Raw genomic sequence first — 26903 nt, forward strand, 5'->3', positions numbered from 1 at the left:
GTCATTACATTATTCCTTCAGGCCCCATATTGATTTTGTTAATAAAAAATCGTTCAAAAGTGTTTCACTTCTCAGGTAAGAAAAATAATTGTTTCTCAGTTACTGTAGTATTACCTATACTTCATTGTGCAGATATTGTTTATCAGAACACCTCTGAATCACATCTGCCTCCTCTAAATGTAGTTTCTAATAGTCTGTGCAGATTCATTTGGAGGTGTCTGTATTGAACCTGGGCTTTGCTTTATGTATGAATCGCTTAACTGGCTATCGCTAAATTCTAGAAGGCATTTTCACTGGCTGCAATTTATTACCAGCTGCGAGCCGTATGGCTGGTATTGAGTGTGTGTGTGTGTGTGTGTGTGTGTGTGTGTGTGTGTGTGTGTGTGTGTGTGTGTGTGTGTGTGTGCGTGCGTGCGTGCGTGCGTGCGTGCGTGCGTGCGTGCGTGCGTGCGTGCGTGCGTGCGTGTCAAGGTAAAATGTGGTCGTGGAGATGCCTATAAGTGGGAAATGCCACAGAAGCGGTTTTGAGTACTTTGCCAAGTAAGTGTTTATATGTTTCTCTGTCTGTCTGTCTGTCTGTCTGTCTGTCTGTCGGTGGACATATTTTGTTAGCGCGATAACGTCAAAACCATGCAAGATGCAAAACGTAACAGCTGTGTAGTTGACATCAAAATGAAGGCCAAGTTCGAAAATGGGTGCAATCCGAGCGAGTGTTTCAAGGACCCCGTTTAAAACGAGATGATTCATCTCAAGGGGTTTATCCTACAATAAAGTTCAACACTATATACATTAATTATGACTCTCTGGAAGCACAAATTGAGCCAGAGCTTAATTAGTGGAGAGGTGTGTCTCTGCCATTAGAGGCAATAATAGATGATGCATAATAGAATGTGGGAAGTGGGCCAAGTGGGCGTGGTCCTTTAATGTCCATCCACTTTTAGAGTTTTGGGGAAGATTCACCTGCTCATCTGCTTTCCGCCTCTTAAAACCACATTTTTCCACTTCATTCTTTTGGCCATGTGTGCTACAGTGTCAATGACTGACAACATATCTCACTTGCGTATTAAAATAGTTTGTTTATGAACAGCCTTGTTTTTAGACTTTTGCTGCATTGGTCCTTGTTGCTTGGCGATCTCGCCCATGATGAGTTATGAGGCTGTGTTTGAGTGAGAGGGACAGACCAGTGGAGGGACATCTCATACCTGGATGGATTCATAATTGGTCTTAGACGGTGTACCGCCACCTTCAGGCCCCCTCCTGTTACTATAATAACGGTTTAGGCCTCAAGGTCTCTCCAGCCTGTCACCTCCACCAACTCAGATAAAGAAGTTGTCCGCCACATTACAGGTGATCCGGTGTCAGATTGTCTCTATAATACTCTGCTCTGCTGGTGACCTGCCAGACACCATGGCTGGACCTTATAGGTCACACTGAGCAAGCTGAAGAAGACCATCCATGGCTGTGTTGATGCAGGGCTAGCTATTCCCATGGACTTGTTGTTCCCACTAACAACCTTGTGTGGAGGTGTGTGTGACGTGTCGTATCATCTCATCTCTCCTCTCTTCTCCACAACCTCTTGGCGTAGGAGGCTTCTGTGATAAGAAGTGCAAGTCAAGACAGCCTCTCCTTTTCTGATAGCAGCCATCTTGCCCTCCTCACTTTATTTTTCGATCTCGCTCAGTCGCCCGGTTTAATTTCCTCTCTAAATCAACCCCCGCCGCCTCGCTCCTCTCTTCTCCACAAGCTCTTTGGTGTTTAGTCGTTTATGAGAAAAGGTGGAGAACAGCAGGTGCAAAACACCCGAGACGCCGTCCAATTTGCTGTGGGCAGTAAATAGTGCACGTGGTGGACATGTGCGTGCTGCGCTGTGCCGAGCTGAGCACAGGGGGCAGCGTGGAGGCATCTCTCTGCCTGCCTGCCTGCATGGCTGTATTGCTGACAGGGCAACAGAAGCAGGCATGGAGGGCTGCCAGGCAAGCAAGCAGCAGAGAGACTGGGGATTGGGACCTGACACACTCAGAGGCTCGGGCTCTATCTCTGATGCTTTAACTGCTGTGGAGGTTTTTCTGCTGCGTTGCGGAAAGTTGAAGGGGAGAGGAGAGGGGTGAGAGGGCGTATAGGAGAATGTAAAGAGGAGTGAATGTAAAAAAGAAGAAGACCGTAACCTCATTCCGCAGAGAAAGCGTGTGAGAGATGTCGCGAGTGAGGATTTAGCAGAGAAGTGGCTGAAGGAGCAGACGTCTCTCCATGGCCGACTTGGCCGCCACATGAACCTATAAGCTCTCTCCCCTGTGGTTCATGACAGTGGCTTGAGTAACAGTCAGTCCTGGGCCTAAAGTTCTCCTCTGGCCCCACAGGCGGGCCTCTCCAGGCCGGGCTAATTGAACAGATTACAAACCTCCCCTTCCTCCCCACTAATTAGCTTTAGTGTGTCGTTGGATTAAATGGGTCTGAAGGTCTGGGCCCATTCTTATGGCTGATTAAGATCTCGCCCGCCACACCCGTGGTCATAACTTCATTAACGACTTGGCAGACTTTTTCCAACTGGGCAGGTTCGGGCCCCTCTGGGGAGGTTTGGGGTATGGATTTATATACGTAGCTTCTCCATACAGGGAGATCTTTGATTGGACTTGCAGTGTGAAGCAGGCAGTGCTCCTCAAAGTGCGTCCACTTTTCTATTTTGTCTTATTTAAGTGTTCAAAAGTATTCAGACCGTATTGGTTTTGATGAATCACGCTTGTCATCATGATCATCCCCTTAGTCATAACTATAGTCCTATAAACTATCATTTTCATCAGTGTAAGAAAGCCTGTAATCACTCAGAGTGCGATGGTGATTGTCATGATTACCAACAGTTTCATCTTCATCAACTTCATTGTTGCAATTCTCTTTGTCCTCCCCCACAATGTTACTTAATGTTTACTTCTTATCCCTAATTCCTCTCCCTCTCCCTCTCTATGGGTGATGGCCATACTGTACCGTATATCCTGGTCTTTTCTGTAATTGCTAGGTTGGATTTGCAGTCTCCTGATGAATGCTAAGCTGCGTCAAATGCTTTCTACCACTGAACGATTCATTTACCCTCTATAAACCGAGCAAGATGAAACAAATGTGCTTGTCATTCTGTGACAAGCTCTACACCGCACATACTATATATACTGTATACTGCAGACTGTTGCCCCACGTGCTTCCCATTCAAATGAATGTAATGGCTGTGTGGGTGCTTATATAATGTATATATACGTTGGACAAAATGTTGCTCTCAGAATTCGTGTCACACTTCCTGTTTAGCAGCTGAGATTGTTGGCTGGAACATTGATATATTACAGCCAGGTATGTTAATATCACAGTCCAATAGGAGCGCTGGTCTTGGGACAGATCATGTCAACACAAGAAAGGCACAGTGATATGCAGAACGACACACACATCCACACATCATGAATATATGTTCTCTCACACAAATCCACATAAAGCACACCCAGAACATTCTCACACACACACACACACACACACACACACACACACACACACACACACACACACACACACACACACACACACACACACACACACACACACACACACACACTCGTCTTTTCTCCCCGTCTTCTTTACACACCCTGAAGGCCTAATCTGAATGGAGTAAATCATCATTGTGTTTGTGAGGGAGATTGATGGCCAGCCTCAATGCTTTGGCCACCCATTCTATTTCAGAATAGCAGGTCAGTCTGCCAGTTCAGGGTCAGACCTCTGTTGTGGTCATCTGACATCTCTATTCATCATGGAACACAGTCTACATCCTCCCGCCATCGCTGTCTCCTGCTGCTTTCATCAGGCTTGAAGGCAGCACTTTCTTTGTGTGACCATATAGAAATGTGGGGAAATTGTAAAAGGTGCCCGTCTGCAAGCGGTAAAATGTGTATATTTGCCAGTTAATGTGAGTTGAAAATGCTTTTCAAAGAAGCGTGAGGCTCTCTCACAGTGCCGTCACTGCGTTTTGTTGTGCCATGGGGCTAAATGAATCTCCGAATTGGCTTCTAAAGTAAACTGAGATTTGTGAAGCACAGGAGACTCACTCACGTAACAGAACAACATCACAGGGTAAAGTTATCTAGCTTGAAAGTCCTCTGCGGGTAAAGATGAACATGAGGGAGATCTTCAAGGGACACTCGAACTTTCTCTCTCAGACGAAAATGGAAACACTGTGACAGTCATATACCGTTTTTCCCACATTTACCCTGAAGACCTCGATTTCTCAGAAAATAGCATACATGGTCTATCTAGTTTGTATAGTTTGTATATGGGCAGTAAGGAGTTTGATTTCTTTTGTGAGTGTAGAGAAGCGAGAGGGTCTTCTAGGAGTTACGAGTGAATAGGGATCATTCAGAAAGTCTGGCGTATTTTGTCAACTATAATCAGGGCTGTATTACTGAACGGGCATACCGGGCACTCGCCCAGGGGCCCGAGAGCTCAGGGGGCCCATGAGCTAGAGTCTCTTCGCAGGCCGCCGCAGGCGGCCTGCGAAGAGACTAACTGATGGGACTAACTGATGGGGCCCCTGAGCTCACCATGGATCGCAGGGCGCTACGGAGAGTGAGACGCGCGGCACAGCACGTAACAGAATGTGAGTTGCCAGATCTGCATGAACTGTATAAACAGCGGTGCCTCAGGAGGTCCCTGAAGATCATCAAAGACACAAACCATCCCCACAACAGCCTGTTCTCCCTGCTACCCTCAGGGAGAAGATACAGGGTTCCGAAAGCACGCACAAATCGCTTGAGGAACAGTTTCTTCCCGCAGGCCACGAGACTCCTTAACATACACAAATAGTGTAGTAGCCGCACTGTACCGTACTGTAGCTGCTACCACTACGTATGTCTAACGTTTAATTGTATGTTTAATAAGGAATATGCTATTTGCACCTGTATGTCAAATACGCCGAATTTAAAATGCCGAGTTTAATTGTATGTTTAATAAGGAAAATGTTATTTGCACCTGTATGTCAAATACGCAGAATTTAAAATGTTTAAGCACGTCTAAAGTATGCACCCGACACGTGCACCTATGTGCAGTGAATATGCCACTGTCTCTGACTTGTCTTATCACTATACTGCCTTATGCTTGTTGTGTCTCTTGTTGTTTTTGCACCCATATGCCCTGTTATATTTGTTATATTTGTACTATTTGCACTATGTTGTAAACGGAGTCCACAGCACAAGAATTTCACACGTGATACTTGTACCATGGAGTGACAATAAAAATCTTGAATCTTGAATCTTGAACTTTGCAGCTGAGACTCTAGCTTATGGGCCCCTGAGCTCACTTTGCAGCTGAGACTCTAGCTTATGGGCCCCTGAGCTCACTTCGCAGCTGAGACTCTAGCTTATGGGCCCCTGAGCTCACTTCGCAGCTGAGACTCTAGCTTATGGGCCCCCTGAGCTCACTTCGCAGCTGAGACTCTAGCTGGGCCCCTGAGCTCACTTCGCAGGCGGCCTGCGAAGAGACTCTAGCTCAGGGGTGCCCAAATTCTTTCCCATGAAGGGCCAAAACTCAATCTGGGTGGAGGGCCCAGGGCCAAAAATAAACCTTGTGGAATTACATTAAAATGTATTGTGTTTTATAGAAAATTAACATTCTAAATCTAAAATAACATTTCAATATAATAATCTACTTTTTATCTGTTTGGTAATTGTAATAATTTGCAATTGGTTATATATATTTAAAAAAAAAACATCTGCATTTGTGGGGAGCTTAAACATTTAATCAGTAAACACCCAGTTAAAAACAGTTGTATTTTCCACCTTTGTAATCAAGAGAGAAATCTTACTTAATTCACAACTTGAAAAATCCTCAAGGTACTTTGAAAATCAGCTTTATTGTTCATCTTTTGTAAACAATTTGCCATGACAATTTGCAAGGATGCAATCTCAGGAGTGAACACAGTATATCTGCAGCCACATTCAGACACTGTTTCACAAAGTCACCACATGAAAAAGCTGTCCACCCTTTGCAATCAGTGCAGATATCTGATAACTTGCCCGAGTTGCATTCTGGATAAAAAAAAAATCGGGGGGCAAAAAAATTTTTTTTTTTTTTTTTTTTTTGCGCTGTGAGGGGGGGCCCGTGAGGGGGGCATGCCCAGGGGCCCGTGAAGTCATAATCCGTCTATGACTATAATATAGATTCCTTTCATGGCATCCAGGATCGGCTCTTCTTTAGCAGAAGAAATACGCCATGAGAGAGACCTTCTTGGTCAGTCTAGTGTCTGCTCTCAAGAGACCCCATGTCTCTTGTACCACACAGTCACGTTTCTGATGCTTCATTTTCTGTCGTCTGGTCTGGCTAGAGTCTTATTTCAAGGTAAGCTCCTTCTCTTTCCCCCGGTGCCCCAATAGAGAGAGAGACAGAGACAGAGGAACAGAGACGAGAGAGAGAGAGAGAGAGAGACAGAGAGAGAGACAGAGGAACAGAGGAACAGAGACGAGAGGGAGAGAGAGAGAGAGAGAGAGAGACAGAGAGACAGAGGAACAGAGACGAGAGGGAGAGAGAGAGAGAATCCTCCAAGGTCACTTTCCGCGTCTCTCCGTTAGAGTTGGTGAGTTCCTGACGAGGCAGAGACAGCTTCAATTTTCTCACCGACTGCCAGGAGCTCGCTGTTTTTTAAATGCCTGCGAGACAGATATACGCAGAGGAAGATGTTCCCCGACTTTTCTGTATTATCTGAGGGGCATTCTCTTCTCCCTTCTTATCTCTCTGTCAGTAATGGCCCTTCAGTGATTCCTGCCAGATAGTTTGTGTGTGGACGGACTGATAGGCAGGCAGATAGAGCCAAACAATCCTGCCCGGCGCAAACTGTAGATCGACGCTGGGCTGTTTCTCTGCACGTTCCTGCCCCTATAGCTGACTGCTAAATCCTGTTGAATGGCAGGTTGACAGACACTGTGGCTCTGCTGCTCAGCACCGCGGGGCAGAGGGTAAAAAACCAAAACCAAAAAGTGAGGAGTGACTGATCCCAGCTTGTTGTGAACGATGCTGTGGTGCGCTGAACTTTCTGTGACCGCAGCTCCCTCAATCAAAAGTACAGTAAAAACAAAAAGTCAGTTTTGTTTCATGGCTGTGAAGGAGACACATGGATCAGAGAGGGCTTTGATGTGACAGATCACGGGCATCTTCACCTGCTGTTAGACAGCCGCCCTGACACTCAGCCTGTTGCTGCTTCTGTTGTTTTGTGGAACAACTCAGCGAGCGGAGGGGAGCGATCCCGCATCCAAACTGTTTACACTGTTTACACTGTTTACACTGGCTCTGACTCCAACAGGAAATGGAAACATCAAAGGAAGCTAATTGTGTGTCTGTGTGCGTGTGCGTGTGCCACATGTGTGTGTTTGTGTACGTGCACGTCTACCACATCTAGTGCAGCCTAAACCATATTGGCCTCCTGTGGACAAGTTAATGATAAGTGAATTGCCTGCATATTAGCTCGCCGTCCTCCCATTCTCTTCCGGATAAGTGCCTCATCCCCCTGGAGGGCGTTCAGTGAACTATTATAGTAGCTCACTCCACTCACTTCACTATGACCGATTGATGTTTGGGGAAATTGGGAGTAAAAGAACAGAACAGGGCGAGGAGGAGTGGAGGAGATGATAGGGGAGTTGAAAGCGGTAGTAGCGAGGACCGAAGTGCTATAAGGAGGCTGCGCTGCCGCTGGCTCCTCTTTGGAGAGATCTCCACTATAGGCTAGTAGTGTCCCTCCTCGAAGGCTCAGTCGGGTCTTTGAAGTGATGCTCAGTTATGATCCTTTGTGCTGTTATTATACATTCAGCGCGTCCTATCTGCAAGCGGCTGCCATCCTTCAAACAGCTACACACATCTATAGGCTTCACACACGCACCCGGGGGTACACGGCAGAAAGTGGCGTGGATTGGAAACGCACTGACTCACTGAGAGAGCGGCATCGCCGGAGAACCATAATATGCAGCAGCTCTTTTGTGTTTTCAAACGTTGGACTTAATTGCCACTCAGGAGACACCAAACCAAAACCATTCACATATAGTTTCAAGTGCTTTTTCCTGCTGCCAGATCGATTTATCAATGACATTTAGCCTGATCTGCATGTTTGAATATGTAAAGTTCCAGCTGCTATATGGGGGAAATGGAATGCGACATGAAGATATCGTGTCACGTTCGTGTTAACCTCTCGGAAACTGCAGCTGCCATCTGTTTGTGTGTGTGTGTGTGTGTGTGTGTGTGTGTGTGTGTGTGTCTGCATGTCTGCATGTTTGTGTGAGCGTCAACACACACTTACCTCATATGTCTACTTTAGTGTTTTCATCCTACAAGAGCAAATGACACTGTGTGAATGTCATGGTGTCATAGTGCCATCAGACTGGAATAAGACGATAAAGATGGCCTTTACTTGAAATGTGTGAATCCTTTATCTGGAAATGTGTGAAGCCAAGTGACTTGAGATAAGAGATAGATAGGCTATATGGCACCAGAAGGCTCCTTGAGATCGCCAAGGTTGATGTCGCTTCGTTCTTTATGTATTAGTGACAGCTCTGGAAATACTCAGAATTCAGAACACCAGAGATATGTTAAATAATTCACCCAGATAGCCCCCCCCCCTCTCTCTCTCTCTCTCTCTCTCTCCCTCCCTCCCTCTCTCATTCTCTCCCCGCTCTCTCTCTGCCATCCTTTGCAAGGTCAGTGGGTGCAGAAGGTTGGGCTTTAGTGTAGGGTATTTGTCGTCGTCACTCTCCTCACCTCCGAGCTGCAGGCTGCGACAGAGAAGCCGGGTGTTAAGGAGTCTTCGAACCCGCTGCCAGCCAGGGAGCAGTAGCAGCACGCTTGTTTTGTGCCCAGTTTAAAGACATGTTTCTAGGCTAATAGCCGAGTTTGAGGGGAGCCTGGCTGCTTGGGTGAGAGCTGTAAAAAAAAACGAATGCACGCCCACAGTATAATAAGGGGACGCACTTAAACTCGGAGCTTTATTTCCCAGTCGGGCGTGGGGAGCGAGTGAGCGCAGCAGGCTCGGCTAGACTGTGTGGCGTGGAGGAGAGGAGAGGAGCGGCACTGACCTGCAACAACCAGGGATTGTACGTCCACGTTGTCGTTTGTTTCTCTCTGGACTCCACTGTGGACAGACTACACACACAGAGCGATGCCTGCACTGAATAATCAGCCGGCTCTCTGTCATCATTTCTCCGGGTAGCGGCGGCGAATCCAGCGCCCCGGCACCAGCCGCCCTTATAATAAAGCTGCTATAAAACACCCAGCACCGTCACCGTTGTCTCCAACTGGAATTTATACTTCTGACCATGTCTTGAGACGGGGGGAGCTACAAAGATGTTGACAGTGAGTATATCGCCTTGTTTTAATGCTAGTGGTGTTGCATAGGCTACTCTCGTCTCCTGGGAGGGTTCGATTAATAAAGGCGTGACTTTATTTGTGGACGATGTAGCCGAATCCGATCATAACGTATCCTGTATTGATTGGGGGTGCTGTAGTTCTGGATGGATGGCATGCCCTGTGATCGTGTGGTGTTGGGCGTTGCTGTCACCGCTGTTGCCGGGGGACATCAGCTTTCTCCCGTGACTTTCTTTTTGGGAACATTACATCATTTGAGTAGCCCATGACTCTGCACAACGAGGAAACAACATGCCATGCGCCTGCCTAGCCTACCGTAGCTACTGTATGATGTGAATGAATGGTGTGTCATCTGAGTGAAAAGCCTCCCGAAACTAAAAGGATGTGATTGATAGCCATACCAGGTGTAGGCTAAAATAGTGCAACTGTCATGCGGTGCGGGGGGATGCCACTTTGCGTGCATGGACGATGCCTACAACTGGGCGTGTGCGATGTCCCTTGCAAACGGACCAGACTAGAACGAGAGTTGTAGTAGGTCTTTGCTCTTCGCCTCCAAACACCCGGCTGGCTGCGGTGTGGGGATCTGTGCAGCTGTCAATCTGCATGTATTGTGTTGTGCCAAATCCAGCCTGTATGCTCTGCCCGTGTTTTGCTTAATCCCACCACAGCGGATCAGCTTTACTGCTCCAGCCTAAAGCGCCCCCCCCCTCTCTCTCCCCCCCCCCCTCTCCCTCTCTCTCCCTCTCCCTCTCTCCTGCCCTCTCTCTCTCTCCCCCCCCCTCTCTCTCTCTCTCCCCCCCCCCTCTCTCTCTCTCTCTCCCCCTCTCTCTCTCTCCCCCCCTCTCTCTCTCCCCTCCCTCTCTCTCCCCCCCTCTCTCTCTCCCTCTCTCTTTCTCTCCTCCCCTCTCTCTCCCTCTCTCTCTCTACCCCCCCCCTCTCTCTCTCTCCCTCTCTCTCCCCCCCCCCTCTCTCTGTCCCTCTCCCCCTTTCTCTCTCTACCCCCCCCTCTCTCTCGCACTTTAAACGATTACCATACATATTTTACTTGAACTCAACTGCATCGTGCAATTGAAGTGTATACTGGAAACGTGTGGAGGCTACACTACCGCTTCTCTTCAAGGATCGCTGACCGAGTTTTAAAATGCGACTGTCAGTGCCACGGCTATTGGTTTCCTATACTTACCAGGGAAACTCGCCCAGTTCATGGATCCAGTTTATAAAGAGTGGCAAAACGAAGATGACAACTGACAAGGCGGTTTACAAATAACGGGGACTGGTGCCAGCGCGTTTGATGAGCGCGTCGCCGGTAAGGTTGGCAGAGCAACATTGTAGCAAGCCGCTGTCGCTGTATTTGGTAAATATAATACAGGCTGCCATGCCACATCTTTGTAAAATCTCCTAACTTCTATACCAAGACTCCCATAGGCCTACCTCAATGACCTCAATTATTTGATATATGAATTGCTGAATTGGGTCCAAGCTATTTCAGGGCATTAGGCCATCATGGATAGGGCAGTCATGTTGCGTGTCCTCTCTATCCTCCAGTGAGGAAACAGCACTGACTTTTCATGGCAAGGACCTCACATAGATACATTTTAGAAGATGGAGCCACATTTTTCAGATTTTGCCCTTATAAGAGCCCCATCTGAGGACATTCTGTCGTTAGATTTATTTACAGACTTATACATGCCGTGGATGGGGAGTGAGTAAAACATGAGCAAAATTGCTATCATTACATATTCTGTCATTCAGCTAAGTTCCAGTGTGAAATAACTGAGATGAAGTTATTCCTCAGACTACGAAGCATCGCCGGAGCTGGAGGACCCCGTGGAGAAACACTATGCTACCAAGCCTGTTCTGATAACAAAGTCTTATCAGTGTACTGATGTAACCTGCATTGTGTAGTCCCCCCTGCAGCATCAGTGTACTGATGTAACCTGCATTGTGTAGTCCCCCTGTAGCATCAGTGTACTGATGTAACCTGCATTGTGTAGTCCCCCTGTAGCATCAGTGTACTGATGTAACCTGCATTGTGTAGTCCCCCCTGCAGCATCAGTGTACTGATGTAACCTGCATTGTGTAGTCCCCCTGCAGCATCAGTGTACTGATGTAACCTGCATTGTGTAGTCCCCCTGCAGCATCAGTGTACTGATGTAACCTGCATTGTGTAGTCCCCCCTGCAGCATCAGTGTACTGATGTAACCTGCATTGTGTAGTCCCCCTGCAGCATCAGTGTACTGATGTAACCTGCATTGTGTAGTCCCCCCTGCAGCATCAGTGTACTGATGTAACCTGCATTGTGTAGTCCCCCTGCAGCATCAGTGTACTGATGTAACCTGCATTGTGTAGTCCCCCCTGCAGCATCAGTGTACTGATGTAACCTGCATGTGTAGTCCCCCCTGCAGCATCAGTGTACTGATGTAACCTGCATTGTGTAGTCCCCCCTGCAGCATCAGTGTACTGATGTAACCTGCATTGTGTAGTCCCCCTGCAGCATCAGTGTACTGATGTAACCTGCATTGTGTAGTCCCCCCTGCAGCATCAGTGTACTGATGTAACCTGCATTGTGTAGTCCCCCTGCAGCATCAGTGTACTGATGTAACCTGCATTGTGTAGTCCCCCTGCAGCATCAGTGTACTGATGTAACCTGCATTGTGTAGTCCCCCCTGCAGCATCAGTGTACTGATGTAACCTGCATTGTGTAGTCCCCCTGCAGCATCAGTGTACTGATGTAACCTGCATTGTGTAGTCCCCCTGCAGCATCAGTGTACTGATGTAACCTGCATTGTGTAGTCCCCCCTGCAGCATCAGTGTACTGATGTAACCTGCATTGTGTAGTCCCCCCTGCAGCATCAGTGTACTGATGTAACCTGCATTGTGTAGTCCCCCCTGCAGCTGCGGATCGAACCGGGCGGGAACCTATGGGCGCACGCTATAGCAACGAGACTAAAACCCATATGGACTCTAAACGTCTGTCGCTGGAGCGTCTCTGTCAGGGAGGGAGCTTTACTCACTGCACAGCACGACCGCTGGCTACCGGTACATTGACACCTTGCCTATTGTGCTGCCAGTGCTCATCCCTTAACTCTTCACCTATATTCTCCTTAACCCCGGGCGGCTCTGGCCTGTTAACGGTTGGTGGAGAAATAAATGCAAGCTCCTGAGCACAGAGTGGCCCATATATCTCTGCACGGCATCAGCAAGTTGTACAGAGAGTCTCAAAGGAGTTGAATTAGCCAACATAGATATATTTTTGCTCGGTCCTTTGACGTCAACAGCCAGTGTCTGCACAGGCTGGCACACAGGTGTGCTGTAGCAGTCAGAACTCAGGAGGGCTCGCTACGCAATGTGTAACACATCCTATAATAAGAATGTGAAGTGTGAGTGAGTGAGAGAGTGAGTGAGTGAGAGAGTGAGTGAGTGAGTGAGTGAGAGAGTGAGAGAGTGAGAGAGTGAGTGAGTGAGTGAGTGAGAGAGTGAGAGAGTGAGAGAGTGAGAGAGTGAGAGAGTGAGTGAGTGAGTGAGAGAGTGAGTGAGTGAGTGAGTGAGAGAGTGAGTGAGTGAGTGAGTGAGAGAGTGAGTGAGTGAGAGAGAGAGTGAGTGAGTGAGTGAGTGAGAGAGAGAGTGAGTGAGAGAGTGAGTGAGTGAGTGAGAGAGTGAGAGAGTAAGTGAGTGAGTGAGAGAGAGAGTGAGTGAGGGAGTGAGTGAGTGAGAGAGTGAGTGAGTGAGAGAGTGAGAGAGTGAGTGAGCGAGCGAGCGAGCGAGCACCCCTGCGTGTGACCTGACGGAGCCAGATTTTTTGAATGGTGTAATTAGGGCCGACTTAATGGGGAAAAATGGCTAACTAGTGGCCAAAATTCCTCAACACAGCTTCAGCACCACGGAGAGCTCCAGAGTGGAGCAGCACAGACAGGTGAGCTCAGTTTGAATCAGCCAGTGAACTCTGGAGCAGCACACGGATGAGCTGAGTTGTAATCAGCCAGCGAAGTGGACTATGAAAACCCTCTGGGGAGAGAGAGGAGAGGCTGCATGCCAACTCTGTGAGCGAGGCCTGACTTAAAGGACGGCTTTCCCGTGGGGAATATGAATATATATTAAATCTCACGCCCCTAAGGTTTTCGAATCCGTTGAAATTTTTGAAATTGGTTGTTCACAGCCTGAGTTATCAACCATCTCTCACATATTTTTTGGCCCAGCCGACGCGTTTTACGTCAGATGGGCCAAGTCCGCCTTGCGGAAGTCGAGCACCTATGAACTACACTACTTGTGGGCCTGTGCCGCCATGGTCCCGCCTCTAGAGGTCCTCCACGCCCCTTCAGAGGTCTTGAAGAAAAACAAAAGGCAGCCATCTTTTTCCACCGCCTAGCCTACGGTAGCTAATGTTAGCTTCCCATAGCTCCTTGCAAAGAGACCATATCTCGGGAATGGAAGCACGTACAGACACGGGACTGGCGGCATTGGAAAGCTCGTCAAATTTTACATCTAGTAGAAGGTGCGTTGAAGTAACGAAATCAACGCTGAGCAATGTACCCATTTTTACACATTTTTACATGAAATAGTTACAACATCAGATGCTCCTAACTCCTAGGAAAATGCCTTAAAATGCATGAAATGTTTTTTATGAAGACATCTCCCGACATATATACTACGGTTTAAATTTGGTGCAATTTGGAGGCAATTTTTTTATTTTTTATTCTTCTTCTCATAATGTTTTTATGTCGAAGCCTTCTTCTTCTTCTTCTTTGAGTTTTATGGCGGTTGGCAAACATATATGTGCATTACCGCCACCTACTGTAGTTTGATATCAGCCAAATGCCTGAGGGGTGGGCGTGGAATCTAAGGCCACGCGAGCCCAGTGCATTGTGGGAACTGTAGGATTTCGGCTCCCCACACCCGCCCCCCCCCCCCCCCCCCCCACACACACACAGAGTGGATTTTGGTTGATAACTCAGGCTGTGAACAACCAATTTCAAAAATTTCAACGGATTCGAAAACCTTAGGGGCGTGAGATTTAATATATATTCATATTCCCCACGGGAAAGCCGTCCTTTAATGGCCAGTCACACAGGGACAGGTATATGCGCTTGTTAATATTAGAATGACATTCACATCACATTGTGATGGTGAATCTAAAATAAGTGTCACATCCAGCGTTGACAGTGACACTGCTCACAAAAAGTTGTATTGTTACCATAAGTCCTTGTGGTTTGAATCACTAACCAGCCATCTTCATTCGTAATCTCCATTTTGGAAACTCACAATGTGGGTCACGTAGGAACACGTCGTTAATTTCTCTTTGCCCTAAGAGAAATGTGCTGCTCCGAGCTTTTCATTAACTTTTAAAAGTGATGCGAGGCACTATGTTAATGTGCTCCTGTGTGGAGAAAAAAAAAGAGTGATGGCCTGGAAGCGAGGGCTCAGGTCAGGTGGAGATTTGTGGACGGTTGTAAACAGCACAGACATTTTCATTAGCTGTAAACTAATCAGTCAGCCGCTGATTGGAGTTGCGAGGAAGCAACACCGTCAAGGTTAGAAAACAACCCGCGAGCCATCCGTCCAAGTCACAGCCGGCTCTGCTGAGTATTGACATGAGATGATGAAGGGCTTGGTTGGCAGGAGAAGGAATGGAGATGATGGGTTCACATGAGGTCCTCAGACGGTGGAGCACCAGTGGAATGAACTGGCATTTTGCATAGGACTTAGAAAGAGGGCATGATGTCAGAGAGAGACTGAGACAATGGCAGCGAAATCTGCACAGTAAGGAACTTCCTGCGGGACGGGAAGTTCTTTGTGGTCGCTGGTCTCAAACCACAACACTGGTGCGAGTAATCTAAGTCTGCACACTTCCCTAAATTCTCTTTTTGTCTCCTCTTTTTCTCCTTCCCTCTCTCTTCCTTCTCTCTCTCTGTCCCACATGTTTCCCTGTCTGTGTTCCTCTCTCCTGTCCTCTCTCTCTCTCTCTCTCTCTCTCTCCTCTGTCACTTTCCTGCAGGATTACCGGGAGGATGGCATGGACCTGGGGAGCGATGCGTCCAGCCGCTCCAGCTCAGAGTCCAACTCCAGCAAGGTCACCCCGTGCTCCCCTTCTCTTGACCTGGCCACTTTGGAGTCCTACAAGTCCTCCCCCTCCCTAGATCTGGTCACCTTGGAGTCCTACAAGTCCTCCCCCTCCCTAGACCTGGTCACCTTGGAGGACTACGAGGAGGACGAGGACTACCAAGAGTACAAGAAGAAGGTGATAGAGGAGTGGGAGAGCGAGTACGGCGAGGACTACACCTCTCCGCAGCTCGCCGGCCAGGAGGAAGGCGGGGGCGGGGGGGTGGAGGGGGTCGGGGGGCTCGTGGACGGAGGCTTCCGGAAGACGGTGAACAGCCGCAGCCTCGCCGAGGAATTCCAGGATGTGAAGACCGCCCCGCCCCTCCCTGCCCCCGGCGGCCGCACCGCCACCTCGGCCGCGGCCGTGCCCGAGGAACTGAAACAGAACGGCAACCTGATCCTGCCCAGGAGCAGCCAGCTCCGCTCCCCGGGAGCCTCGCAGGGAGGCGCGGGCACTCCCAAGCCCAGCCGCCGCAGCTCCAGCCAGGGCAGGGCGAGCCGTGGCACCGGGGGCAGTGCTGGTGGAGGTGGAGGAGGGACTGGGGGACGGATGGGGGGGTACAGAGAGGAGGAGGATGTAGAGGAGGAGCCTCTGCCCACCATGGACTGGGCCGCCCTGGAGAGACACCTGGCCGGGCTGCAGTGCAGAGAGCAGGAGAACCAGAACCTCAACGGCAACCAGAACAGCATGGGCAAGACCAACTACACCTCAGTGAGTGCACAGGGATGATATTGTCGCTGTCGGGCGGAAACCGTGTATCTGCAAAAAAAAGATCTTTTTCACAAGGAAGAAAAAACATTCTTATTTTAACATAGTGTCATAGTAATAACAACATTAATAACTAGTAATACCGGTATAACATCTTTCTCTGGTTCAAAGTACCTGAAACTTTCACAGGTTATTTTTGGCTACCCAATAAATCCATTCATGGGAAGAAGAAAAAATGGCAGAATTTGGAGATATACGAGGTTTCCGCCCGACAGCGACAATAATATGTACTGCAGTGTTTCTGTATGGTGCCGTGGGTCTGTGAGTGTCTGAGTGCTCAAAGTATTTTGAGCTTTTCTGTTCTGTGTGTCAGAGGTTATCTCTCAGTCACATTTTTCCACCTTTTCCCATGTTCCGCTGGGATTGCGTCACCCTCTAATCCAACGGTTATCCGTGTCAGATGGACTCTGGGAAATGTGTGGGTAGGTTAGCTGCAGTAAGGCATGGGATTCACGGATTAGCAGGCTAATGTAGCGCTAAGCTATGTGACCCAACTGTAAAGCTGACCATCATGGAAGTCTGGGCTGCACAGCTGGAGGTAGGGGAGGCCCGCAGGGGGCGGCGCTGAGAGAGGGATGCTTTGTTATGGAGGAAGAGCCACCTCTCTTGACTGCATAGACTGACATGCAAAACAATACCAGCAGGGAACTTACTGATGCAAAGAGTCACTGTGGAACCAACTGTGTAGGAAGTCTGAAAACTGGGCTTACTTTCTTTGAGGCGTGTACTAGGTATGTCTTTCTGGTATAAAGACATCAGTAATTAATAGTTAAAGCTGCCTCAGCATCACAGTTATGATGTGATGACTGGGGTCATAAAAAATGCCATAGCAAAGACCTGTTGGTGACCTTAGACATTTATGTGTAAAAACCATACCATCTTAAAAATCAGTTTGTGCTGCACATTTGCACCAGGAGAGGGCAGTGTTGCATCGTCGTTGAAAGCTGGCGCTTTCCTGCCAGGCTGTGTATGATTCACTTGTTTTCTCATGACATCATTCAGCCTAAGTGTTTATAGCAGTCAGTGTTCTCTGCTTTATTGTGAGCCTGTGGGCTCCACAAGGGTGTGACCACACCAGTGTTCTCTGCTTTATTGTGAGCCTGTGGGCTCCACAAGGGTGTGACCACACCAGTGTTCAGGGAGGAGCAGGAGAAAACGCTTCACTGTTTTATTACAGCAGCTCCACTCTGATAGCTTATAGCTCTTATAGCTCTTATGGCACAGAGTGAAACTGAGTGAGGGCCCATGTGTGTTTGGAAGAGGGCGATTTTGTGATGCCTCTTTTGGCGTGCTAACAGCAAGACCTTCTCCTCAGTGCACACAGACAATGGCTGCCGCCGGTGCCGTTGTGTGTGTGTGTGTGTGTGTGTGTGTGTGTGTGTGCGCGCGCGTGTCTTTGTCCGTCCTGGAGGCCCCCCTCTATCTCCCTAAGGCATGTCTGGAATGCGGTGTGCGAGGTGGGGGATGAGAGGAAGGAAAGAGGGAGGAGGAGAGGGCCGGAAGATGGTATCTTTTGGGACGGAGCAGCGCAGGGCCAGGGCCACACGGGTCATGTGTTTGTGTCAATATTCATTACTTGCTGTGTCCATTTGAAATGGGAAGGTCACCTCCTGGTATGCTGCAGTCTGGGGGAAGTCTCTCTGTGTCTGTCTCCTCTCTCTCTCTCTCTCTCTCTCTCTCTATCTCTCTTTCTCTCTCTCTCTCTCTCTCTCTCTCTCGCTGCCATACATGTGTGATAAAAATTTGCCTGGGCGGGGCAAAATCACTTGAAAGAGATGCTGTTTCTCTGTGAGACCTGTGGGGCGTCAATCTCCACATGCAGTCACTATCTTCATACAACATGCATGCACACACACGCACGCACACACACACACACACACACACACACACACACACAACCTCCACATGCAATCAACACGGACACATCCTCGTTCACCTATGCCACCTCTCACACAGTAACACGTACAGTACGTGGCGGTAGACTCCGCCTGGCTTATTACCAGATAGAGAGAGACAAACCCAGGCGGTGATAAGATGCCACAGCTTCCGACTGTCCTTCCTATTCTGAGGGAAAACCAGGCAGCAGAATTCCATGGTTCTGCGTAGATAAGAGATTGGAATGAGCCATGAATCCCAGCTGAGCACAGAGCAGACGAGATAGCAGAGAGCTCAAGCTCATATCCTGGACAATTCCACAGTTTGCGACCATTGAAGCGCTGCTCCTGCTCAACCTGCTTAAAACCCTCTGGGTCCGTGAAGTCACATTCTGTTTCGTAGCCAGTCCTTCAGCCAATCAGCATCGGATCCAGTCAAATCCAAATCCACTCGGAAGAACAGCAAAATGTTATTTTCCGCCAAGAAACTCAGCTGTTACATACTTCTTGTTTATTGTTATTGAGTCTATTTCTGCAATAACTGCACTTATGGCTGTTTAACTCAACGAACGTTGATGTTACTGCTCGATCCGGAGAGCCATGGAGGCAGCCATTACTGTTTTGTAAGATATAATTATATTATAATAAAAATTGTGATGCACAAAACACAGCTTGCTGTCATGCACACCAGCACGTGCATGCCCAGTGTACATGAATGGTCGTTTCATATGCGTTTTCAGGCGTGTATGGGCAGAGATTATTTGGGCGTTGAGTGTTTTGGTTTTCAATACGCCGGCTAAGAATAAAGCAGGCATAGTGTGAACATGGCCTAAGCCTCTCTGTATGACAGCAAATGCCAGCATTGTCCCTCTGCTTACATGTTCATACAGCAGCAATGTAACACATGTCTTACTTCTTCTATCTGCAGGCCCAGCAGATACCTGCAGGGTATCTATGGGGGTAATTATGTTCAATATTTACACATCCACTCAGGCGAGACCCACTAGCCAGACTGTGTGTGTGTGTGTGTGTGTGTGTGTGTGTGTGTGTGTGTGTGTGTGTGTGTGTGTGTGTGTGTGTGTGTGTGTGTGTGTGTGCGTGCGTGCGCGCGCGTGCGTGCGTGTGTGTGAGAGAGAGAGAGAGAGACAGAGAGTGAGTGAGTGAGTGAGTGATGCGGTGGCTGGGGAGAGAGAGACATTCATGCTTCAGTAGAGCTCCAAATACATCTGCGCTTTCAGAAAGTGGGGACAGCATAGCTCCCTGATCATATACTGACTGCAAACTGACTGTGGAGACTGAGCTGGCCTGCCACTGGTGCACCACACGCACGCGAGCGCACACACACACACACACACACACACACACACACACACACACACACACACACACACACACACACACACACACAGACACACAGGTAGAAATAGTAGTAGGAGTACAGACTGTACCATTACCCAAGCCTTGACCTGCAGAGCAGTTGTCTTTCAGGTCAACAGTGAAAACGATCTTCTTGTTTTGGAGACTAAAATAAAGCTTCAGTTGTCCTGCAGCATGTTGTTTTATACCAGCCCAGTTGGAGCAGTCATATTGGGGCAGGTGTGTTTAGTTAGGGACAAGTAGGGGTGTGGTCTCTCTCTGCCTTCTGTAATCTCAACGTCCGCCTGCAGGCTGTGGGTTAGAGTGCAGTGAGGCAGTGTGGGGGAGTGGGGTTAGGATGAGGAGGGGCATGGTGACCTGCTCCTAATTTGTTTCTAATGACCTCTGGAGGCGCGTGGCTGTGAGGGGTCCACAGAGAGGGGGACGCCCTGCTAACCCTCCGCTCAGCTCCGCACCCCCGAAAGCTAAACAATAATATTATGCTTCCTATAGCCGGCCTGGAGGCAGCGAGGGGGTCGGCTGGATGGCCATCCTGACGTGTGGCGGTGCCTATACTCTATGTAACGTGTCGTGCATACTGCAAAAGTATTCAATCCATGCCTGCAGGCTGCTTCTTTTCAATCTCACAGTGTACACACACCCAGACACACACACACACACACACACACACACACACAATTTATAAACACCTTGTGGGTTAGCGCTGTGTGCTTGGTAGATATGCTGAGACCTGCAGCACCACTCCTCTTTTGGAAGTGTCGAGATGAGTGCTCTCTCTCCCTCTCACGCTCTCTCTCTCTCTTTCTCTCACTCACACACACACACACACACACACACACACACACACACACACACACACACACACACACACACACACACACACACACACACACACACACACACACACACACACACACACACACATGTAGATATACACATACTGTAATGTGAATGCAGCTTATCATTCCAGACCACTTACTGCACAACTGCATATTTGCATATGAAACAACAAGGAGTAGTTTGATGCCAGCTATAGCAGCACACTCAGAAGACATCACAGTGTTAGTTCAGGTAACTGAGTAATGCTTCATGGCATCTGTGAAATCCAAATGATATATATTCAAATCTACAAAGCAAACATTCAGCCAGTCACCCCGAAGCAGTGAAACAGCCCACCAACGCTGACATGTTCTCTGTATACATGAGCAAACAACACACACACACACACACACACACACACACACACACGCACACACGCACGCACGCACGCGCGCGCACGCACACACACACACACACACACACACACACACACACACACACACACACACACACACACACACACACACACACATCCCTGCATCTGTGCATGTACTTATGCTACAGGGATAGCCTAAATTAATCTAAATAAACACTGCAGGATAGCCCTTGACTCTCATAATTCCAGGCCCTACTTTATTAATTTATGTATTCACCTAAGGCTAAATTAAATATGGCGTCATATTTTAATAGTGTTACCGTAATGTCTGTACCCGTAACAATTCATACATTTTTTTCATTGCAGCTTCAAAACCCATCAGAATCACAGACGGTCAACTAGCATGTACATTCTGCACCTGCGTGAGACCTACATGTAGGACTGTGGATATGTTATTATGATACACAGTCCAGGGGCTAATACAGATTTTGCTACTACACTACAGTGTTTGTATTTGTGTCTTGCTACATGTTTCTAGTTGATATGTTGAGATATGTTGGGATGATAAACCTGCCTATCTAGTAGCTTATACTATATATATTCTGACAGCAATTACTGAAATAGAGTGTTTGGTCAGTAACTTGGAACTCCCAACCATCCGCTGTACTCTGCCTCTCTCCTGTAGCCCTGCAGGCAGAGTGGACGTATCTCCACAACCGTAAGTCGTAGAGAGTCAGGGGTGGGGGCATTGGATTCGGGGTGAAAAAATACATAGTCCTTTAGAGGCATCGTGATCTGACCTTGAGTTTCCCAGAAAATGTAAACATTTTTCTGAATGGATAGTGGGAGGTAAAAAAAGAGGAAAAAAATATAAATCTACTCGCGGACCACTAGGTGCGCCCGCGGACCACTGTTTGAGAAACACTGGGTTAGGGTTAGGGTAGTCTCGACGCCAGACGCATGAGAGTTCTTACACTGATACACTACGTTACTGCATGCTGCAGAGCTCTCTCTGGGTCTGGGACGCTTCCCCCCAGCCGGCTGGTTATGGGAGGGCACCGTTCACTTGGCCAGTCATATGCCAGGGATGGATACAGTCCTGCCCAATCAGTAACGACTTTGCGATCAGACAACACGGGAGGCGCGCCCATTTTTCGAACCACTGTCTCATTGGTGCTACGACCTGTCACTCATTCAATTTCACCCCCCTAGACACGCCCACCAAACCCCAGCAGTGGCTGTGAAGTGGTACAGACTCATTTATGTAGTATGCGGAGCGCAGTGATTCAACATAATATTTGAGTCTGGGGAGAGACTAGGGTTAGGGTTAGAAACAGAAAATCTCCGTAAACCACGCCCAAACCTGTAGAAACGTACGTTACCATTTTACAATTTCGGAGCCGAAATTGTAAAATGGTAACGTACGTTTCTACAGCAACGTTGCTCCACAAACGTTGCTATGTTACAATTTTTGGGGAGATCGGGTTGGGCTAGGACCACATGTGCTAGGACCACATGGGCTAGGACCACATGGGCTAGGACCACATGGGTTAGGACCACATGGGCTAGGGACTCATGTGGTCCTAGCACATGTGCTAGGACCACATGGGCTGCATGACGTTGTGTCTGGGGCTTTTACACCCCTATTCATTTTCACATCAAATTTGGCTTGAGGAGTCCGTCTGCCTTGTAAAGAGTTGGACAACTTCTAGATGTTTTATCTCTGTGTTATGAGCAGAGATGGGACAATTTAGCGTTGTTCTTCTTTGCCGATCAGCTGCTGTGGCAAGTCCCAGATGAGCAGCACTGCCTGGAGAGCGCTGCTCAGACTCACCATATATAAACGATCAAAAAGGACCAGAGCCAAAGCAAAGTGTAGAAATGTGGAACACACAGACACTGCCCCAGATAAGCCCTCAAGGACTGTGGAAAACACAAGGATGACAAAGGTTAGAGAAAAGAGAGAGGTGAGAGGATATAAGCCTCCCTCTCTCTTCTCTCTCTCTCTCTCTCTCTCTCTCTCTCCAGTCTGTACTCTATGATTAGAGTTGAGCTGCTGAACTCTGCTCACCACCCTCCACTAACAACCTAACTACTACCTCCACACAGTGCACTTACCCAGTGCCACGTCGATGCAGAGAGGGGGAGGGAAGGAGAGGGAGCAAATTGTAGGGTTTGAAAAGTCCGAGCAGTACTGTAGTGATTGTGCGTGTACGTAGGCAAAACATTGAGAGCAAAATAGTCCCAACATAGAGCTGGCGTGTGGAGCGGGCGGGATGGACACTGATGGCTAGAGCCAGAAAAAGAAGTTGCGGCTTTGGAGGAGGGGGTCAAGAGGTCACGGTTTGATGGAGTAGGCTGCAGAGCCAAGAGGGGAGGGAGGGTGGACTAGTAGATAACAGTCAGCCAGCGTATACATGTGCAGAGACAGGGCCAGGGGGAGGGGAGGGGAGGGGAAGGGGAGGGTGAAGGCTATAGAGGGGGGGGGGGGGGGGGGCAGGGCTTTAGCCAGGTGTGGAGAATTGGCTGTGAGGCTCGGGTGTCTGGTTCAGCCCCCTAAGCTCCGTGTGTGTGTGTGTGTGTGTGTGTGTGTGTGTGTGTGTGTGTGTGTGTGTGTGTGTGTGTGTGTGTGTGTGTGTGTGTGTGTGTGTGTGTGTGTGTGTGTGTGTGTGTGTGTGTGTGTGTGTGTGTGTGTGTGTGTGTGTGTGTGTGTGGCGGGTGGGTGTGTGCGTGCGTGTGCTTGTGTGTGTGTGTGCCAGCTGAAACACGCCCGGCCGGCCCTCTGCATGCTGCAGCTCACACGCGCTCTCCTTACACACTCTCCACAGCTCAGAGCGTGCTGCTGCCTCTGCTTCAAAGACGCACACTTTTCTCTCCACACACACACAAACACACACAAACACACACACACAAACACACACACACACAAACACACACTGGCCTCACTACATCAAAGCATCTATTTTTCTTCTCATGCTCTTCTCATAGTCAGCCGGTGTCAGCGGATGTTTTTCTTCGCCCCGTTTTGTTTTGATCACTGGAGTATTTTTGGTTGTTTCTGATCTCAGCTTAACCTTGGATTCCTCACAGCAAGTTGGGCACTTAACTCAGGTAAAGGAGAATTTGACCGCTTATAACGTTTGTAAAAGTATGCTCTCTCTTATATATAATATATATATATATATATATACATGTATATATATATGCTGCCACCTGACCTGAGTAGGTTTTATGTCATTGAGTTTGTTTACATGCATACAATAAACAGATAACTGAGAACAATCAGGTAACCGGCAATAATCTGATTTCCGTGTTTACATGCACTTAGTAAATTAGAACTCAAAGTGCGTGAGTGGACATTGACGGCAGTGAATAAACCTGATGACTCAGCAGTAACCTAGGTGTGTTTATCGGTTTTCTCATAAACCGATAACGGCCTTTATCCGATAAAGGATGCTGTTTACATGACACTTGAATAATCAAGTATCTGTAGAAATCTGCTAATAAACAGTTTATTAGTGTGCATGTAAACGCACTCACTATGTGATTTGGCCATAGAGTTCAACTGAAAAGAAACCCAAAGTAAGATGAAATGTACAACGCAAACCTAAACCTGTAATTATACCCCGAGGCACTGCATTCCTCTGCTGTGATATGCTGTCTGCGAGTGTGTGTGTGTGTGTGTGTGTGTGTGTGTGTGTATGCACCAGAAAAGTAAAATAGATAGTGAATAGAGTGGTAGAGTGCGCTGCACATGTCTGTCTGTGGACCGTGTGCTGCTATGTTGCCTCTAACAAAGAGCAGGTGTGTGCTGGCGTGCAGGAGAGCAGTCTGACCATGTGCTGTCTGCTACCTGCTAGCCCCTCCCCCTTTTGCTTTTCTGCAAAAGAGACACTATCATGAGGAATACAACCCATACATTTGAGTCCTATTTGAAATAAGCTCATGTGTGTCTGCTTTACAGCTGTTTGGAGTGTTGTTCCATTTGTGCATGGGGAGCAGAGAAGCTTTATCAACACAGTCTCACAGACAATTGTAAAATAGCAACGTTTTGGACCAACGTTGCTATGTTGTATTTCGGCTCCAAAATTGTAAAATGGTAACGTTCTGAGATCTTAGGGTTAGGGTTAGGGTAGGTGAAGGGGTTAGAAACGGAAAATCTCCGTAAACTACGCCCACCCCTGTAGAAACGTACGTTACCATTTTACAATTCCGGAGCCGAAATTGTAACATAGCAACGTTGGTCCAAAAACGTTGCTATTTTAAAAAGATTTGGGAGATCGGGTTGGCTTTATTGGTGTGTAATGGTGATGTTCAATGTTAATCCACTTCAATGCACTGGCCTGCATGTTTTGTCTGGACACACACACACACACACGTGCACAAATATGCATTGAATGAAACACGCTCTTGACCAGATGTTGCACTGTACAGTAAGAAAGAAGATAACCATTAGAAACACAGACTCAGAGGGTCATCAGGTTTAAGTCTGGTTAGAGCGGCTAGACAGGAGTGTTATAGGAACACAGCACACACACACACACACACACACACACACACACACACACACACACACACACACACACACACACAGACACACACACACACACTCACTCTCAGAGCTGCTCTCAATTGGTGTCGAAGTGCAGTTTTATGAGTTCCTTGATAACCTCGCCTCGCCTTTACAGATACACACAAAAACACAGCCATGCATACAGTCCTATACTGATCATTCCACATTCCTTTCTTTGTCGTTTTTGAGCGGGGCAGCCGCTTCTATAAGTGACACGTGTGTCCGTCTGCCCGTCCGTTTTCACCCAGATTTGAGCAGCGCACGGAGAGCTGAGCACGAGATTTGTGCCGCGGCTCGAAGCTGGTTGAAACATACATAAAATGTATTAAAAACAATATATAGCGTAAAGTGCTAAAAACCACATTTTAAAATGCATTTAATGTAGCTAGATGTGGTGTGAGTTGACTCGGACAGGCTAGCCTCCGTCTGGCACCTTGAGGTGAGATGTGCAGCAGCCGTGCGTGACCCTGGGAGGCACATAGCGTCCTGTACCAGACATGAGCCAGTGTGATGTCATCAAGGTGAGCCAGCTGCATTGTGGATCCAGTGTGATGTCATCAAGGTGAGCCAGCTGCATTGTGGATCCAGTGTGATGTCATCAAGGCGAGCCGCCTGCATTGTGGATCCAGTGTGATGTCATCAAGGCGAGCCGCCTGCATTGTGGATCCAGTGTGATGTCATCAAGGCGAGCCGCCTGCATTGTGGATCCAGTGTGATGTCATCGAGGCGAGCCGCCTGCATTGTGGATCCAGTGTGATGTCATCAAGGCGAGCCGCCTGCATTGTGGATCCAGTGTGATGTCATCAAGGCGAGCCGCCTGCATTGTGGATCCAGTGTGATGTCATCGAGGCGAGCCGCCTGCATTGTGGATCCAGTGTGATGTCATCAAGGTGAGCCAGCTGCATTGTGGATCCAGTGTGATGTCATCAAGGCGAGCCGCCTGCATTGTGGATCCAGTGTGATGTCATCGAGGCGAGCCGCCTGCATTGTGGATCCAGTGTGATGTCATCAAGGCGAGCCGCCTGCATTGTGGATCCAGTGTGATGTCATCGAGGCGAGCCGCCTGCATTGTGGATCCAGTGTGATGTCATCGAGGCGAGCCGCCTGCATTGTGGATCCAGTGTGATGTCATCGAGGCGAGCCGCCTGCATTGTGGATCCAGTGTGATGTCATCAAGGCGAGCCGCCTGCATTGTGGATCCAGTGTGATGTCATCAAGGCGAGCCACCTGCATTGTGGATCCAGTGTGATGTCATCAAGGCGAGCCGCCTGCATTGTGGATCCAGTGTGATGTCATCAAGGCGAGCCAGCTGCATTGTAGGGAAGCTGGATAGAGGAGCTTCTGTGATCAGACATAAAACAGCAGTGTTTATAGTGGAAGGGCACAGCCTGCAGCTACACATTCCACCACTGTTTCTCACATTCAAACCAATAGTGATCAGATCACCCTGAGAGACACACACACACACACACACACACACACACACACACACACACACACACACACACACACACACACACACACACACACACACACACACTGACTCATCCAGCCTGAGTCATGCTGCTGTAATGTGTACTCTCTCTAGCATGGGTAATGCAGAGGCTGATGCCAAGTCTCAGCCTCACTTTGCTACACTTGCAGTCTCCCCCT

At 48.3% G+C, this 26903-nt stretch overlaps 1 protein-coding gene across 1 annotated transcript in view; it reads left to right on the forward strand.

Annotated features, from left to right (window-relative positions):
• Positions 1 to 26903, forward strand: part of schip1 (schwannomin interacting protein 1) — a 220590-nt gene that overhangs the window by 143999 nt on the left and 49688 nt on the right. Inside the window, exon 3 of the mRNA XM_083637152.1 lies at positions 15359 to 16174. Within this exon, the coding sequence (XP_083493278.1) occupies positions 15359 to 16174 (816 nt within the window). The remainder of the gene's footprint in view (positions 1 to 15358; positions 16175 to 26903) is intronic.

This window comes from Poromitra crassiceps, assembly GCF_964638095.1.
Source record: "Poromitra crassiceps genome assembly, chromosome: 5".
NCBI classification, from domain to species: Eukaryota; Metazoa; Chordata; class Actinopteri; order Beryciformes; family Melamphaidae; genus Poromitra; species Poromitra crassiceps.